The 16738-nt window shown below is 48.7% G+C and overlaps 1 protein-coding gene across 1 annotated transcript; it reads left to right on the forward strand.

Moving 5' to 3' along the window:
• The first annotated feature begins 3203 nt into the window (after positions 1-3203).
• DMRTA2 (DMRT like family A2) lies at positions 3204-7149 on the forward strand. Its single transcript, XM_056845238.1, has 2 exons — positions 3204-3678; positions 6017-7149. The coding sequence occupies exons 1-2, from the start codon at positions 3204-3206 to the stop codon at positions 7147-7149; spliced, it is 1608 nt and encodes a 535-aa protein (XP_056701216.1).
• Positions 7150-16738: the final 9589 nt, after the last annotated feature.

The following is a 16738-nucleotide window of genomic DNA, read 5'->3' on the forward strand; positions in this document are numbered from 1 at the left end:
ATTATTTCACGCCCAGCAGTTATTGGGAAACGAGAAGACTGGGCGCCAGGACGTGGCTTTCTCCCTCGCAAGAACTGTTGGTGTCGATAAACGAAGCACATCAATCGCGAAAGGAACCGGCCCGACAGTGTCAAGTGAAAGGGGAGGGGACATGGGAGAGAAAGGGCAGCCCCCAGTTTGGAGGTGCAGGCAGGGCGCCCTGGGGCTACTGGCAGGTACATACCAGAAAGCAGCTTAAAATGCAGAGAAAGTGTGTGTGTGTGTGTGTGTGTGCGTGTGTGGGACACCTCCGCACTTTACCAGTAGCAGAGAGAAAACACAGCTGAGCCGAGAGGGTTCCTCCTCCTCTCCATTTGATCCAGTGAAGAAAATCCGTGACCATACCCAAACGCCAAGGAGTCTTCCTCGTCGCAAAGAAGGGGAGCTGCAGCGAGGAAACTTTCCGAGGGGAGAGGAGCCTTAAGCCAGATGTTATGCCTCCTTCTTCCGGAAGTGGGGATCTGTTTTTGAACATCCCCCTTTCCCTTAACGCGTATGATGGTCTTCTTGGACTAAAGTGGGGTGGTTAAAAAAAAAAAACCACAGGATTTTAAAGAGGGGGTTTCGATAGTGAGGATTTTTCGTCAAAATTATTCGTGGGCAAACCCAAGAGAACGGGCTTATTGTTACAAAGGCAATAAAAGTCTCTGGGCCTGGATGAAATAAACATCTGGCCACTGGCTTTGGGATTTTCTGTTGCTATCTCGATCTGCACCCTCTGTGAGGAGAGAGTGGGAAAGGAAATGTAGCCGCGATTGCCCCCCACCCCCCATCACTCGACTCTTCCCGCTTTCAGTTGGGAACAAAAAGGAGTGAAAACAATACCCCCAAAGCCCACGACATACAGGCTGCCCACCCGCTGAACTTCTCCAACTCCCTGCAAAAATTTCGAACTGAACCCTCCCCCCCCACCCTCAGCAGAACGGCAGAAAGCTGGTTTTGCCTATTTCAGTGGGTGCCGTTCACTGGGGAAAACATGAAACCAGAAGCAAAAAACCAAAAAAAGAGCAATCGGTTTAATGAAACATATTGCTATTAATAATTCCAAACCTTCCGTTGGGATCTAGAGGAAAAATTACTTGGCCCCTAGTATCGTAAGCATATCAATTTACATGCGTTGTGTTCACAGCAACTTACTTCCAAGTAAGTATCTTTGAATAGTAATCTGTTACCTCTTCCAAACCGGCAGGTCCCAAGGAGCGTGACGTCAGGCAGCGTAGCTTAGGTAAATGGTAACCGAAAACAAAACAATACAGAAAATGGAGATGAATCTAGTGATAGCAACCTTAATTGCTCACGGATCGATTCCCCGTTTTAATTGTTCCAGTGGAAACTCAGAAATATTCTTGATTGATTTTAGTTAAACAAACAACTAATAATTGAATATGAGGGAGGGAAAAAAATTAAAGTAGGTAACTTTGCCGCCCCTTGTTTTTAAACTATAAAAAACAAAAACCGTACCTCTCTGATACCTCCTCTGGCAACAACCGTTGGGAAGGAAAAACGAACCTGCAGATGTAGAACAAGTAAGAGAAAACAAATGTTAGTTTTTACTCTAAAATAAAAGCGCCCGGGGGACAAATCAATTGAATTGTCGCCTTTCCGCGATATTCTCTCTCCTCCCCTCTCCCCACCTTGGCAAATGACACCCGTGAAAATCTGGCGTGTAAACCGCTCAATCAATTGGCAAAGCAACTACTCTTTTAAGTGGCTATTACTAACGACCAGTCCACGAGATATCCGAGACATTTTTCACACACATGCACTCTCTCTCGCACACAAACATGGGGAAATGGAAACTATTTGTCGGAGTCTCCCCCCCCCCACCCGCATGCAACTCCCCCCTCCTTTAGACCCCTCTGCCCCCCCTTCTTTTCTTAAAACAGTTTATTTAAAAGAAGCTTCGGGTGGACACTGTAGATAACCGCGCGGCCAATCAGAGAGGCTCTTCCCTCCCCTGGCCAATAGCAGGCGCCACATTGTTGTCCAATGTTGTCTAATGGCAACGTCAGGCGCAACAATAGAGCGAGCGCTGGCGGGCGGCTCGGCGAAGGTTTCTACCTCTTGGCAACTCTCGCCCTCTTTAGTGTCACACATGCAAAGTTGGGGCTGAGGGAAGGGGGGGACCGCACCGGGCTCCGCTGCTTGCCTTTGGTCGGAAGGCAGCGAGCGAGGGGTGGCAGAGCGAGCCGGAGAGGCGCTGGCTGCTGCGGGTCCGGCAGCTGGCAAGTGGCGGCGCTCAGGGGCGCGGCGGCCGCGGGGCGGGCGGGCGGGCTGGTGGCGTCTCCCTCCGGCCGCTGCTGCTTTGGGCCGAGGCGCCGCGGCCAGGGCGGCATCGGGATCTCGGCGGGCAGGGCGCGGGTTTTCCTGACGGCCCCAGAGGGCCGCGTTCGCGCCAGGCGGGACGGTGTTTGGTAACATTGGCGGTCGGTCGGGTGCAGCTGTCGTTCGCACCGGGTCGCCGCCGATCGTCGGAGGGGAAGTCGCTCTGGCGATTGTTCGTGCAGCGCTGTAGCGACTCCTGTCTCCGGAGAACAGTTATCAGTCACTTGTTGGTAGAAAAGAAACCGTCGGAAGAGAACTTGGGGGGGGGGGAGGAGGGGGGGCAAGGTCCACTTGCGCTTTGTGGGACCGTCGAGAAGCGATGGGACGGGCCGGGTGTCATTTCAAAGGCTTACAGGGTTTAAAGGGAGGGAGTGACGAAGACCTCCATTCCCTCCACCGGAGGACTGACTTTTTCTCTCTCTGCGCGTTAAGAAAGTGAAGTAAAAAAGGCTCGAGGGGTGAAAAGTGAATCAATTCGTTCCCTTCGTGTAGATTTGGTAAAACGACGCGCTGTTAGGGAAGGGCGGAGGCTCTTGGGGGAAAGGAAGATAGGAAAGTTTGAAATGTTGGGGTAGGAAAAGGACCGGCTTAGAGTCGCTGTCTGAATTCGAAGGACTTGTTTTAGACTGTTTGGAGCTCTTCAGAGGGTTAGACAACACCCGGGTCCTTTTTTTTGGGGGGTGGGTGGGTGGGGGGCGATTGCGGGAAGGCGCCTGAAGGGCCCAGTACTGGGGAGCGTTCCTGCCGCTTGCGATCTCGCAGGGGAGCTTTGGAGTCGGCGCGGGGCCTTTGGCCTCCCCGCCGGAGGGCCCCGGGCCCCCCTTCCCTTGCCCGCGAGGATGGAACTGCGGTCCGAGCTGCCCAGCGTGTCCTCGGCGCCTCCCAGCTCGGTGGCGGCGGCGGCGGCGGCGGCGGCGGCGGCGAGCCTGCCGGTGAGCGTGGCCGGGAGCCTCCTGCGGGGGCCGCCGCTGCTCCTGCGGGCCGCCGAGAAGTACCCGCGGACGCCCAAGTGCGCCCGCTGCCGCAACCACGGCGTGGTGTCGGCGCTCAAGGGCCACAAGCGCTACTGCCGCTGGAAGGACTGCCTGTGCGCCAAGTGCACCCTGATCGCCGAGCGCCAGCGCGTCATGGCCGCGCAGGTGGCGCTGCGCCGGCAGCAGGCGCAGGAGGAGAACGAGGCCCGCGAGCTGCAGCTGCTCTACGGCACCGCCGAGGGCCTGGCCCTGGCCGCCGCCAACGGCATCATCCCGCCCCGGCCCGCCTACGAGGTCTTCGGCTCGGTGTGCACCGCGGACGGCGGCGCGGGGGGCTCAGGTGAGGCGGCAGGCGCGTCCCCCCCATCCCCATCCCCATCCCCACCCTCGGCTGCGCCCCGGGCACAGTTGGCACGCCCGTCCTGCCCGGGTTCGCGGGGGATCGGCTGCCATCGTGCCCAAGCCAGCAAGCCCGCTTGTATGCAGTGGGACTTACCTCCCGAGAAACGGGTTCGGGATTGCGCTTTTAACGTCCCATGGATTTTCTGCGGGGCTTAAAAAGTGTGTCACGTTCTCTGAATTGCAATTGTCACGTTCTCTGAATTGCAATTGGTTTCAAGGGAAGTGAGATAATGGCGCTTACTGCCAGGTGAACGCACGGTAGGGCAGGTTGGGGTTAATCTCACCCACTTGAATCTGTCCATCCAACTGGCCAACCAGTAAGACAAGAGTCACTGGAAAAGACAGTCATGCTAGGAAAAGTGGAGGGAAGCAGGAAAAGAGGAAGACCCAACAAGAGGTGGATTGACTCAATCAAGGAAGCCACGGCCTTCAATTTGCAAGGCCTGAGCAAGGCTGTCAAAGATAGGACATTTTGGAGGACTTTCATTCATAGGGTCGCCATGAGTCGGAAGCGACTTGACGGCACTTAACACACACACACACACACACACACACACACACACACAAGGCTCTATCATCCCCCACACCCTTTGTTTGTAGTCCCTGTCCCAACCATTTTCCTTCCCTCCTCTATCCATCGTACATAGAAACAGCATCTTCTCACTTTTCTGTCCAGCACCAGCACTTCTTCCTCACATTGTACTCATTCATCCTCCATACTCAGTCAACATGTTTGATCTGTTCATTCAGCAACCTTCAATTTAGGAAAGTCCCACTGATTTCAAAGGGCCATATTCCCCCAGCGCAGTTGGGATCAGGTGTTGGGCTGCTTTACCTGCTCTCCACTGAAATCTAATCTTATATTTTGAACACTGAGCAGCCAGCCCTACTCCTTTTTTTTAGATCTTTCATCAGTAAACGATCCCCTTCTGGTATTTGTTCCTGGTGCACATGCATTCACTCCCCAGTACATTCTGAATGCACATTTACTTCCTCCCTTCTGTCTTCATGTATGAGTTAATGTCAGATTTTAGTGCCCAGTGCCTCCTGGGACTAGGTTTAAGTTTCCCTTGTGATAAGGAGTACATTGTAGTAGTTTGGAGGACTTTCCCATCATAATCCTGAATCTGTTTATGTTGATTATTACTCATTTTCAGGTAAGTGCTTCAGGGCTGCAGCAATAAAGTGAGATCTTTGAAAGTGAGCTCTGGTGTCAGCAGAGTCCAGGACTCGGTCTTAACTTCTGTGGGTCACTCTCAGCCACGGCCTTGGCAGATGTGATGCCGCCCTCTACCGACCGGGCCTTGCCTGGAGAGCAGAGGTGGAAAGGCTGTTGTTTAAACAGGTTTCCGCAAAGGGGATGAAGGTACCAGGCTGGCCACCGAAATGATGGTGGCCCAGCTTGAATGGGAAGGGAGAGATGAAGAAAGACTGCTAGATGGGTCCAGATGGGGGGCAAGTTCCTTAAATTTGACGGGCTGGCTGTGTTAACTGTGCCATCCTAAGAACACTTTCTTGAGGGTAAGCCCCACTTAACGGACCTACTTAGAACTAGAAAGCGGCATAAAGAAGATGGGCAGGCATGTTTGTCTGTGAATCACTACAGCTCATGCTGGAATTCTCTTTGCCAATCTTTTAAGGTGCCCCTGGATCCCTGCTTTATCAGGAAAAGTGCTGATCTAGTGGACACCTAAAGCTATTTATGCACGGGAGGTTTTGCCTTGGAATTGCTGCTCTCTAGATGCACATCTTCCCCATCCAAATTCTCAAAACTCAACAATAAGCCCCCACGCAGAGTTTTGAGAATTCGGATGGGGAAAATGTGCATTTAGAGAGTGGCAAATCCAAGGCAAAACCTCGCATGCCTAAATGGCCTACGACACCTTCACCCAGCCCTAATAATGCACTTTCAATCCACTTCCAGTGCACCTTCACGATCGTTCGCAAGTGGGTTTTGCTAGTTCACACAGGCTATTTATGCACGGGAGGTTTTGCCTGGGATTTGCCGCTCTCTCGATGCACATTCCCCCCATCCAAATTCTCAAAAATCTGCGTGGGGGCTGATAGTTGAGTTTTGGAAATTCGGATGGGGGAAATGTGCATCGAGAGAGCGGCAAAATCCCAGGCCAAGCCTCCCGTGCATCAACGGCCGCACTAAAACCCACCTCGAAAGCGCATTGAAAGCGCATTATCTGGGCCGTGTGGAAGAGCAGCGAGTCTGTGTCTGGGGCTCACCGGGCTCTCTCTCTCTCTCTCTCCCCCCCCCCTTCCCGCAGAGGCCAAGCTGCAGAAGTTCGACCTGTTCCCGAAGGCGCTGCTCCCCGGCCGGGCCGCCACCCCGCAGCAGGCCAAGCCGTCGTCGCCGGACGGGGCGGAGGGCGGCGCGGGCCCCTCCTCGCCGGAGCCCCCCCGCCACGGCTGCGCCTCGGGCTCCGAGAACGGCGACGGCGAGTCCGCGCTCAGCTCGCCCGGCTCGAAAGGCGCCAAGGACGGCGGCGGCGGGGGCGGCGGCGGGGGCGAGGAGGAGAGCGCGGCCGGCTCCGCCAGCCCCCTGGGCTCCGACTCGGGCTGCTCCGAGGCCGAGCGGGAGGAGGCCGGCGCCCCGTCGCCCGGCCTGGCCGCGGCCGTGGCGGGGGGCGGCGGGGGGCGGCAGCAGCGGACGCCGCTGGACATCCTGACGCGCGTCTTCCCCGCCCACAAGCGCAGCGTGCTGGAGCTGGTGCTGGCCGGCTGCGGCGGGGACGTGGTGCAGGCCATCGAGCAGATCCTCAGCAACCACCACCACCACCAGCAGCACCACCAGCACCCCCGCGGGGGAGGAGCGGCAGGCGGCCCCGGGCAGGCTCTGGCCGCCGCCGCCGCCGCCGCCTCGGGCCTGGCCTCGGCCGACAAGGCCGGCGAGGAGGCGTGGCCGCGCGGCGCCGGGGACGCGGCCGGGCCTCTGGGCGGCCTGCAGCCTTCTCCCGCCGGCGCCGTCTCGCACCACCGCCCCCTGCTGGCCGGCGCCATGACGCCCGCCATCGGCGCGCTCGGCAGCCGCTCGGCCTTCTCGCCGCTGCAGCCCAACGCCACCCACTTCGGCGCGGCGGCGGCGGCCGAGGCCAGCGCCTACCCCCTGGGCACGCACCTCGGCCTCAGCCCGCTGCGCCTGGCCTACTCGGCGGCCCACAGCCGCGGCCTGGCCTTCATGACGCCCTACTCCACCGCCGGCCTCATGCCCACGCTCGGCTTCCGCCCGCCCATGGAGTACGCCTTCAGCGACCTCATGCGCGACAGGTCCGCCGCCGCCGCCGCCGCCGCTGCTGCCGCTGCCGCCGCCGCCGCCGCCGCCGGCGCCCACAAGGAGCAGGCCTACCCCAACGGGGGGATCTACGGGCCTCTGGTGAACAGCGCCCCGGAGAAACAGTAGGCCGCCCGGGCCCGGAAAGACTCCCCCTCGCCGGCAGCAGAACTCACACGTGTACAGATCCGTACCTATACGTCTATCCCTATGTAATATGTACATATCTCGCTGTCTGTATATACAGAGGAAATGACACCGGGATGGGCCCGTTTTTCCTCCGTGGATGGGGGGGGGGGGGGCTGATCTTCGGCTTACTACTGAGTTACACGGTATATCACCAAGAGTTGTTTCTGGCAGGGATCGCAGCAGTTATGGAATATAATTTACGCACATATGCTAAACGCGTTACTTGCAAACAAATTGTACCGAAAATCAGTGGTGTCACTTCCACCGTTTACATTTAGGACGGGAGAGGAGCTTTCGCTGCCCGTTTCACGTTGCAACCGTTTAAAAAAAGTGTATCTACCTAATGGACATTTAACAAGCGGGTAGTGATTTTTCAAAAGGTGAGAGCCCGTGTAAAGAGCGCATATATTTTCTAATAGAGACAGGTTGGAATTACGTACAGTTTCTTCCATTGCAATCGGCAACCTGTTTCTAGCCCGGAGCTTTTGCATTCAAGATCTTTTCTACCTTGCTAAGATTTCATTTCAGCTCATGGATTAGAACGAAGAGTAGACAAACGTGAAATCGGTTGACAAACCTCTAGGTGATTAAAGTATCTTTTTCAGGAAGGTAAAAGGCACACTTTCATTGTTAAAATTGTCAATCATTTTTTTTACTTATTCCCATAAGCATGGATATTTCTCTTGGTGCATTGCGATACATTTACATACATATATATATATATATATATATGTATATACATATACATATACATATATGTATGTATATATACACACTCATACATATATATGTATACATGGAAATGTATAGTATAATGTTATAAAATGGAAATTAAGTTATTAATGTAATTTGTAGGTGAATTTAGTATTAACGGTAAACTAACAGGTTAGTCAGTTTTCAGTTTAAAACGTTCCAACCATAGAAATTAAATATATTGTAAAGGATTTTAACACTTCTTTTTATTCTCCCGTTGGGAAAAAGAGACTATTTGTAAATAAAGCTGAACAGTAGATATATTTGTACTTGTCCAATGGACTTTGTTCCAAACCTTCTCCTGACACCGTTTTAATGAATGATCCGCAAGAAAACAAAATATGCTGTCTGGTTTCAGTGTAGCAAACCTCTTACTGTTTCATACAGTTCCTGTCTTTTTCTCCTATGTTCCATTTCATAGAAATCCTAGAAATAAATGTTATTTTGTATTAAAGCCGTCTTATCAATAGCTTTCGCTGTTTTTATTTGGTAGTTCATTGGCACAGAGTGCAGAGGTGCAGCAACCATCTGCTACACTTTTGCACTGAAAGTTTGTTCAACTGAGTTCTATCTAAGACGAGGCTACATCCTAGTAATTCTACTTGTCTAGCTGTAGATCTGGATTTCCCACACTCCGCTGGAAATATTAATCACACCAGAGGTCATGTTTGAAGCACAGGTCTTTGGAGAATCCTTAAGCAAAACCGTACATGACACAACTAGCGGTTTAAATAGAAACACTTCTAGGACCACAAAGTAATATTTTACCTGGTGGTTCTTAAGTGTTTAGAAAGAAATTGCAGGTCATGTTCTTGAAAGGTGTTTATAACTGCGAAGCCGTATTTTTAAGTTTCCAATGTTGATTCAGAAACCGGGATCTTAAAAGGAGGTACTTGGAATGTAACGCAGTCAATGGCATTCTCTTTAAAAATAGTTTAGGCTGGGTATAAAGTTGTGCCCACCATAGTCCATTGACCTCAACAGGATTTAAGTGTGCATATCTTGCGCTATACTGTTGCCCCTGTGCATAATAGAAATTCCTTGCACGTTTCCTATTTTTGTAGTAGTTTGTGATCCACGTGGGCAAATTTCAGTTAAAATGAAAACGCCAACTAGATCGATTAAAAAGAGTGTCTCAACGTGGAGCTGATTTTTAAACATTTATTTTAAAATCATTTATGAGATGTCAATTCGTGTGAGTTTGTGTGATAACATCGCTTTAATTTCAGAAGGGAAGAATTCCTCAAAGATTCCTTGCTTTTTGCAAGCGGATCGCCTATTCTTGGAGTGAAATTGACCAGCGCTCTGTGCTAAAACCCATTTGGTTTATTCAAGTCAATAATAAACGCCTGTAGTTGGAGGAAAATTAAACGGTGAAAAATAGGGAGGCCTACTTAGTTTTCTAGATCGGGAATTTTTGAAAGTATCTTCGAATCGATCCTGGTTGATGTAGTTTCTTTGGAACGTAAAACGCGTTCAGGAGCGGAAAGCTCCCTTCCTGGCTGACAGGCAACGGAGCTGGTAGGAATTTCATATTGTACGGTCTGGAAGGGCAACGCTTATAGGGGAGGGATTTTATTCTCTATCCTGGGGAGTGTTTGGCCCAGGAAAACTATTACTCACAAAGAACAAGTTCAGTGCATGGTTGAATTAAGACTGTAAAAGCTTCTAAAATTGGTTGGTATGGAAACTTAATCCCACCCAACTGTTCTGTAGCGCAGCTGGACTGTTTACTTTCTCACTTCAAATATAACTGTGTAAACATTGGCTCGAAAGTGACAGCTCCTCTCCTATAACCAGTTAATATATTGGGGTGGATTGGTGGAAATGTGGATTCCTTCGTGGCTACTGGAAGAAAACAAATAATAATAATAGCAGCTCGAAATTGGCGGGGTGGGTAGGTGGGCGGGCAACCATGCAGCCACTAGATTGCATTTATTTTTGGCAATTTGTAACGTGCTATTGCAAGACTTTGTGTGTGTTAAATATTACATTTTGTTAATACTTTTGACCCTCACCTAACCCCTAACAGCGGACAAATCAATATCACAAGGAAAACTTTTTTTAAAGTCTCAGGTTCCAAAAACGGTTGAAACTTAATATTATTACAAGAAAACGGTTTAATAACGAAGAGCTTTAATAGTGAGCTAATTTGATTGCGTTTCCTAATTCCACTTTAATTGGAAAAAAGGAGTTGTCTGTTCGGCTATAATGTGACAGGGTTATGTTAGCTGGAGGGGAAGGGAGGGGAAGCGGAATGGAGCATCAGATGGACTTGGAGCATTGGAGTAAATTCTCTCTCCCCGTGTGTGTGTGTGTGTGTGTGTGTGTGCGTGCGCGCGCGGTGCTTTGGCCCCCATGCGCCTGGGTTTGGCAGCTGATTTCCTGCATTTCCGGATCTGGGTATACAAGATATATATTTGCCACTTTCTAGCTGAGAAGAGAGAAGCTGTTGGTAGCTCCCCCTCCCCGCTTTGTTTCCAGCGAACGAAATATATTGTTTCACTTTTCTGACGCACATCACACAGAGTCCTGGATTTTGAAGGTATCCTAGAGGTCATCGACGCTAACCCGCTACTCCGGCGAGATTACCTGGGTTTAAATCGTTTCCCGGAGACATTTATAAACGGACCGTCCATCGATCCCTCTTACTTTCAGGCAGGAATCGCCCACCCACGCTCAGCCGATTGCAAAAGAAAAAGTCCCTTGCAGTTCAGTGGCTCCCAGTGCCCCAAGAAAGTGAGCCAAGCCCATTTTACACGGAAAGGAGGGCACCCCTCCAATATGATGCTCGGACTGGGGACGGGGGACGGGGAAGAAGTTCCTTCCTGACCAAACCTCCCAATAATGAGCACAAAGTCCCTTCCTACTCCCGGGGCCATTGCTTAACAACTGCTGGATAAAGGAGACTTTGCCCACTTGCTTCTCATCTTGCTCGCCCACCTTTTTTTGCTATGCAAACGAAAATTACTTCTTGCCCTCTTCTCCATGATCTGCACTTCACTTTGTTTAAATCTTCAATGACTAATTATAAAACGGTTCCTTTCCCTACATCCCTTCTGGGCTGGTCAGTATAAAGAGCAGATGCCTTCCCTGCCTTTCCTCAGGCGTTGCATGAGTATCCTATAATCGAGCTTTATGGAGGGGAGCAAGTCCCTCATACTAGGGGGAGAACTATCCATCCAGAACAAAGCGATGGTGAGAATCAAGATATTGATGCACTGCATGCCCTTGTTCTTGTAGTGAGCCAGAAGGGGAAAGCGAGTCATGGCACAGACCAAGGAAACCACACCTCAAACCATTTGCTTGTCTGGGACAAATCTACCAAGGTTTATCTACACATCCACTTCTCTCCCCCCACCCCATCTGAAGAGGATCAGGTTTCTCTAGTGCTAAGGGTAGAACAGCTCTTAGTGCCCAGGGATGAAGTCTCCCCTCCCCAGCATGAAATTAAAAGTGGTGGCAGTTGAATCAAATTCAACTTAGCAAAATAAAAATTATTTGTAAAGTGGAGGCAGCGTGCCAGCATTTGCAAACTTTTCTTCTAATTAAATCTTAATCCGTTCAGTTGCATTTTCCTTGTTTGGCTAGGCGTTGAGAACAGGGCACTTACATGAGGTACATTATCTGCCCTAGTATTTAACAGAAATCAATCTTAATCCACAACATAATAAGAACCAAATTGGACTTCTCCCTTTCTCACCACCAATTTATTGCAAGGAGGAAGGGCACAGAAAGAAAACCCTTCTGAGGTTTACTTATAAAAGAGCAGGTTCTAGGTCTCAAGGGAGCCCCTAAAATATGACCTGCAGTCCTGTACCGAATCCCAAAATTTTGGGTGCTAGTTTTTGTTATTCTGTAGTGAGAGGACATCACTACTCCTTGATCCCAAAGCATTTCCAGATTGGGACCTGCCTGAGCAATGCTTGAGCAATGTCTTGCCTCAAATTCTGGCTGGGGCTCCTGTGTCAACCCCAATATCTACTGAAAGGACCATTGCATGCTTAAACTGAGTGGCTGAGCCTGATGAGAAGCCTGCAGATGCCCTCTTTAATCTGGAAACCCACATGTCAGAAGACATTTATGTTGGTCAATTAGAAACCACATTTTACCACATTTGTAGGATAGATCTGACTGTTGCAGAAATTACAAAAATGTCGAAGAAGAACAGGATCCTCTGTATTTGGGGAAAATTATACAAAGTAAAAGCATCCTGTACTCCTCCGACTACTACTTATAGAATCACAAAAATAATTATAAAATGACCCCCCCAAACTTCCCATTATAGTGAATAACTGCTGCAAAATTATGTCTATGTGGGTATATGCCTGGAAAATTATTGGACTACTGCCATTCTCAGATCAGCAACAGAATGTCCTGACAGTCCTGGAATGCATTCTTCCAGAACATTCTATTGCTGATCTAAGAGGAGCAATTCTCCTACAGAAAAGCTTCAAAGGGAGATTACAACTGGAAACTAGAAATCATTGACAAATTCAGGAAAATGAACCCCCCTCCCCCGCTCAACAGTGACACAGGATTCTTTATTTATGTATTAATTCATTTGATTTCTAACTTGGCCTTTTTTGACTAAGTCAGGCTCAGGGCAGTTCACAACAGATTCCCACATTTCAAACATATCAAATACAATCAAATACAAAACTCATTAATATATATTAAAATTCTGTTAAAAATTCTGATGGCACCCTAAAAACCATAAACAATAAAGGGGCTGAACAGAGGGGAATCACAAGGAAATGGCAACACCAGGATACTCCCAGTAAGGAAAGGAATGTGGTAAAGGAAACCAACATAATAAGTGATAAATACAACAAGGAAAAAGGGGAAAAGACAAAAGGGGAGGGGAGGGAGGTCAGCTAAGATGGAAACCATCGCTGCCCTCAACCATAGACCTGGCAGAACGTCTTGGTCTTACAGGCCCTGTGTAATTGCATCAAGTCCCACAGGGCCCAGGTCTCACTTGAAAGAGAGTTCCACCAAGCTGGGGCCAGAGCCGAAAGGCTCTAGCAGAGGATAGCTGGACACTCTTTGGGCCAGGGACCACCAGCAAGTTGTTCTCAGCTGAACGTAACGTCCTTTGGGGGTTATCTCATCACAGATACTGATCTTCTGCACTTTCCACCTCTATGCACATATCTTGCTCCAATCAAGCCGATTACATTTTGACTTGTACCTCTGCATCTTGACTCCAGACATCCAAATTTCTAACCTGGATACAAAGGCTGATGGAACTTCATTCTGTTTGTATCTGACAAAATGACCTTTGACTCATGAAAGCTTATACCCAAGCAAATGTTGTTTATCTTTAAGGTGCTACTAAACTCATATTTCGTTCTACTTATTTCTCTGGCATAGATAAAATCAGTTAGGAACAAATGAGCACACTCTACCTACTATACCTAAATTTAATTTAAGAATGAATTAAAACTTCCAAGTTTCTTACCCAGAGCATTTGCAGATAAACAGCCTCACTAAAATCTAGATCTGTGAAATTCATAGCATGCTAATAGCTTATACAGGGTGTGCTTGTGTGGGGGAAAAAATGCTTCTAATGAATTGCCTGATTCTCACAATTTAAAGCATGACATTCCTCTGAGCATACAAATGATATTTTAAGCTCACATAAGTTACCATTTGCAGTGTCATTGTTCTTTGTCCTGGGATTTATGTTGGCAGACAACCAGCCGTTCATAAGAAACAACAGAACTGGTTCCTGCTGCCTAAGTAACTCTCTTTCAAGTACACTAACTATGTGCTGGAACAGTGAGAGAGAAAAATGCCTGATTATAACTTTTACAGGAAGATTCATAAGCAGATTCTACGAATCACTGCAATTTCAGGTCCTTATGCTAACTACAGAAAACCAACCCTATGAAAAGTACATATAGTCTATGGAGAATAAATGGTTGACTTTAAATTCAGGGACAATATCTATGTACTGATGACAGTTGTAAGAACAGTACTCACTGTTATTAGTTTTTAACTAATCTAGGCCAATAATAGTGCAACACTAAATAGAATGACACCTTTTTAAGTCTGTTGACTTTAATGGACTTAGAAGAGTGGTGCTCACTTTGCGGTTTTCAGAGAGCCAAATTCACCATTACCATCAACTGAATGAGCCACATGCCTACAGTACACCCTGTAAGCCACCCCACTGAAAACACACATACAAGCATATAAAAAATATTAATAATAAATATATAACTATAACCTTTTAAATTACTAGATTACTTCTGAGTATGAAGTATTTTCTCTCCTGCCATTGTTGAACCTTTAAGGTAAAGGTAGTCCCCTGTGCAAGCACCAAGTCATTCCTGACCAGTGGGGTGACATCACATCCCGACATTTACTAGGCAGACCATATTTATGGGGTGGTTTGCCAGTGCCTTCCCCAGTCATCTACACTTTACCCCCAGCAAGCTGGGTCCTCATTTTACTGACCTCGGAAGGAAGGAGTCAGCCTTGAGCCGGCTACCTGAAACCGACTCCCGTCAGGATCAAACTCAAGTCGTGAGCAGAGCTTTTGACAGCAGTACTGCAGCTTACCACTCTGCGCCACCAGGCTCCTGTTGAACCTTAGCCAGACTTTATATATCTGAAGTGAGGGGAAGCGGTTCCCTCTCTGCCTTCTTACTCTTTCTGTAGCATGAAGAACAGCAACTCAGGTAAGAGAGTGAGATCGCTAAGGCTCCCAGAAGAAAGCAAGCTGATCATGGAGAAAGGGGAGTAAAACCACAATCAGCACCCCCTCCCGTGGCCAGGTTGCTCTTTTCCTGGGTGGCTGCCAAAGTGGTGGTGGTGGTTGTACTCTCTCTTTTCTGCAGCCAGCTTGCTCCTCTTCCAGCAGCCACTGTGGAGAAGGGTGAGAGATTGATGGAGAGGGTGGGCCCTTTATTTTCATCCCTGGTCTGAAGCCAGGAACTCAGAGAGGCTCACAGGTTACCCATCCTGCAGTAATCATGGTGGGGGCTGTTTCAAGGTGGGAATCGCCTTCCAACTACAAGCCCTCCCCAACAATGGCCTTGCTCTAGGGTTGCCAACCTCCAGGTAGTAGCTGGAGATCTCCTGCTATTACAACAGATCTCCAGCCGATAGAGATCAGATCACCTGGGGAAAATGGCCTCTTTGGCCATTGAACTCTATGGCATTGGTCCTTCCCCTCCCCAAACCCCACCCTCCTCAGGCTCTGCCCCCAAAACCTCCTACTAGTGGTGAAGAGGGACCTGGCAACCCTACCTTGCTCACTTTCCTGGAACATGGGGCAGGTACCATATTGGGGAAAAACACCCAGAAGAGCTACAGGTAGCTCCTGAGCCATCAGATTGACTTAGAATGATGCAACACTGCTCAGGATTACATTGTAATTGATTTAACACTGCAGCCCTAATTTAATTGTGCAGTACCTTTTTAGTGGATACTCCTGCCCCCCCTCCCATGAAAAGGCCAAGAGAAGCACCAACTAACAGTTCCCTTATCATAAGCATAAGCAATGTATTTTTGTCATTCAACCTATTATTGATTTCTCTTTTAGGTATGCCAATAAAGGTATTGAAATTTGAAAATTTGATTTCTATTTTATCTGGAAGCTATAAATAGCTACAATGATATACAGAACTGCACGTTCTTAAGTACCTACAGTAGCATCCTGTTAGAGGTAAGTAAGGTAAGTCTGTCCTGTTGTGCAGTCCCATTCTGCTGCCAAATATTAACCCGCCTTGAATCAAGAGGAAAGGCTATAAATTTAAATTAATTAATAAAATAATCAATTAAATATTAGCTGTATATCTTTGCATTGTCCTAATCGGCCCCTGTGATGAAAAAAGCCTCTCATGGTTCTGGCAAAAATGCCATAAATTGTGGCTACAGCTTGATGTTAAAAAACGATTTATGCCATAACTGTGCTTGGTAAAAAACTAGATTTGACCTGTGATTTGGGTCTGTCAGCAGCCAGCAAAATGAGGGAAGTGGCCAATTTCTGCTTATGTAGCCGAGGTCTATACTTTCCTGCCATGTGCTGCTGCTGCTGCTTCTTCTTCCTCTTCTTCCTCTTCCTCTTATTATTATTTTATTCCTTAGATATAAACAGCTGCCTAGTGAGGACTTGCTTAATTGCATCTGAGTGAGTAAACTCTAGTCCAGAAAAGCTTTTGCTGGAATAAAATGTTGTTAGTCTTTAGAGTACCACTAGAGTCCTGTTTATTATTGTTGCAATTGACTAAGGCAGAGGTTACCCCTACAGGAATTATACTGGGTTTTCTGGAAAACCAGGCTTTCCCCCATACCTCAAAGGTAGGGTTGCCAGGTCCCTCTTTGCCACTGGCAGAAGGTTTTTGGGGCAGAGCCTGAGGAGGGCAGGGTTTGGGGAGGGACTTCAATGCCATAGAGTCCAGTGGCCAAAGCGGCTATTTTCTCCTGGTGAACTGATCTCTATCAGCTGGAGATCCGTTGTAATAGCAGGAGATCTCCAGCTACTACTATTCCTTTGCAGCCTGCTGTGCCCTTGTGTCAGCAGACCCTTGGGAACAGTGTGTGGAGAGTCTGTAGTGGGAATGAGGAATCTCCAAAAACTACTCCCTCTCTCCTGTGGGCAAGGTGCCTTCAGCAAGCAGACGTAGAAGTTCAGATCTAACTCTTTATTCCTGGAAGTACCCTTAGAGTACTGCAGCCTCCTTAAAGAATGGCAGAGGAAAGTAACTGTTTACTTTATATTTTTGGTAGGGGGGGTCAATCTAGTATGAATGAACAATATTGC

The sequence above is a fragment of the Euleptes europaea genome, chromosome 2 (genome assembly GCF_029931775.1).
Source record: "Euleptes europaea isolate rEulEur1 chromosome 2, rEulEur1.hap1, whole genome shotgun sequence".
NCBI lineage: Eukaryota > Metazoa > Chordata > Lepidosauria > Squamata > Sphaerodactylidae > Euleptes > Euleptes europaea.

What these genes read in the sequence shown, in the direction of transcription:
- DMRTA2 (XM_056845238.1), top strand. Translation starts at nt 3,204, where the DNA reads ATGGAACTGCGGTCCGAGCTGCCCAGCGTGTCCTCGGCGCCTCCCAGC. An exon ending in CGGCGGCGCGGGGGGCTCAG is followed by an intron (nt 3,679 to 6,016) that starts GTGAGGCGGCAG and finishes CCCTTCCCGCAG; the next exon opens with AGGCCAAGCTGCAGAAGTTC.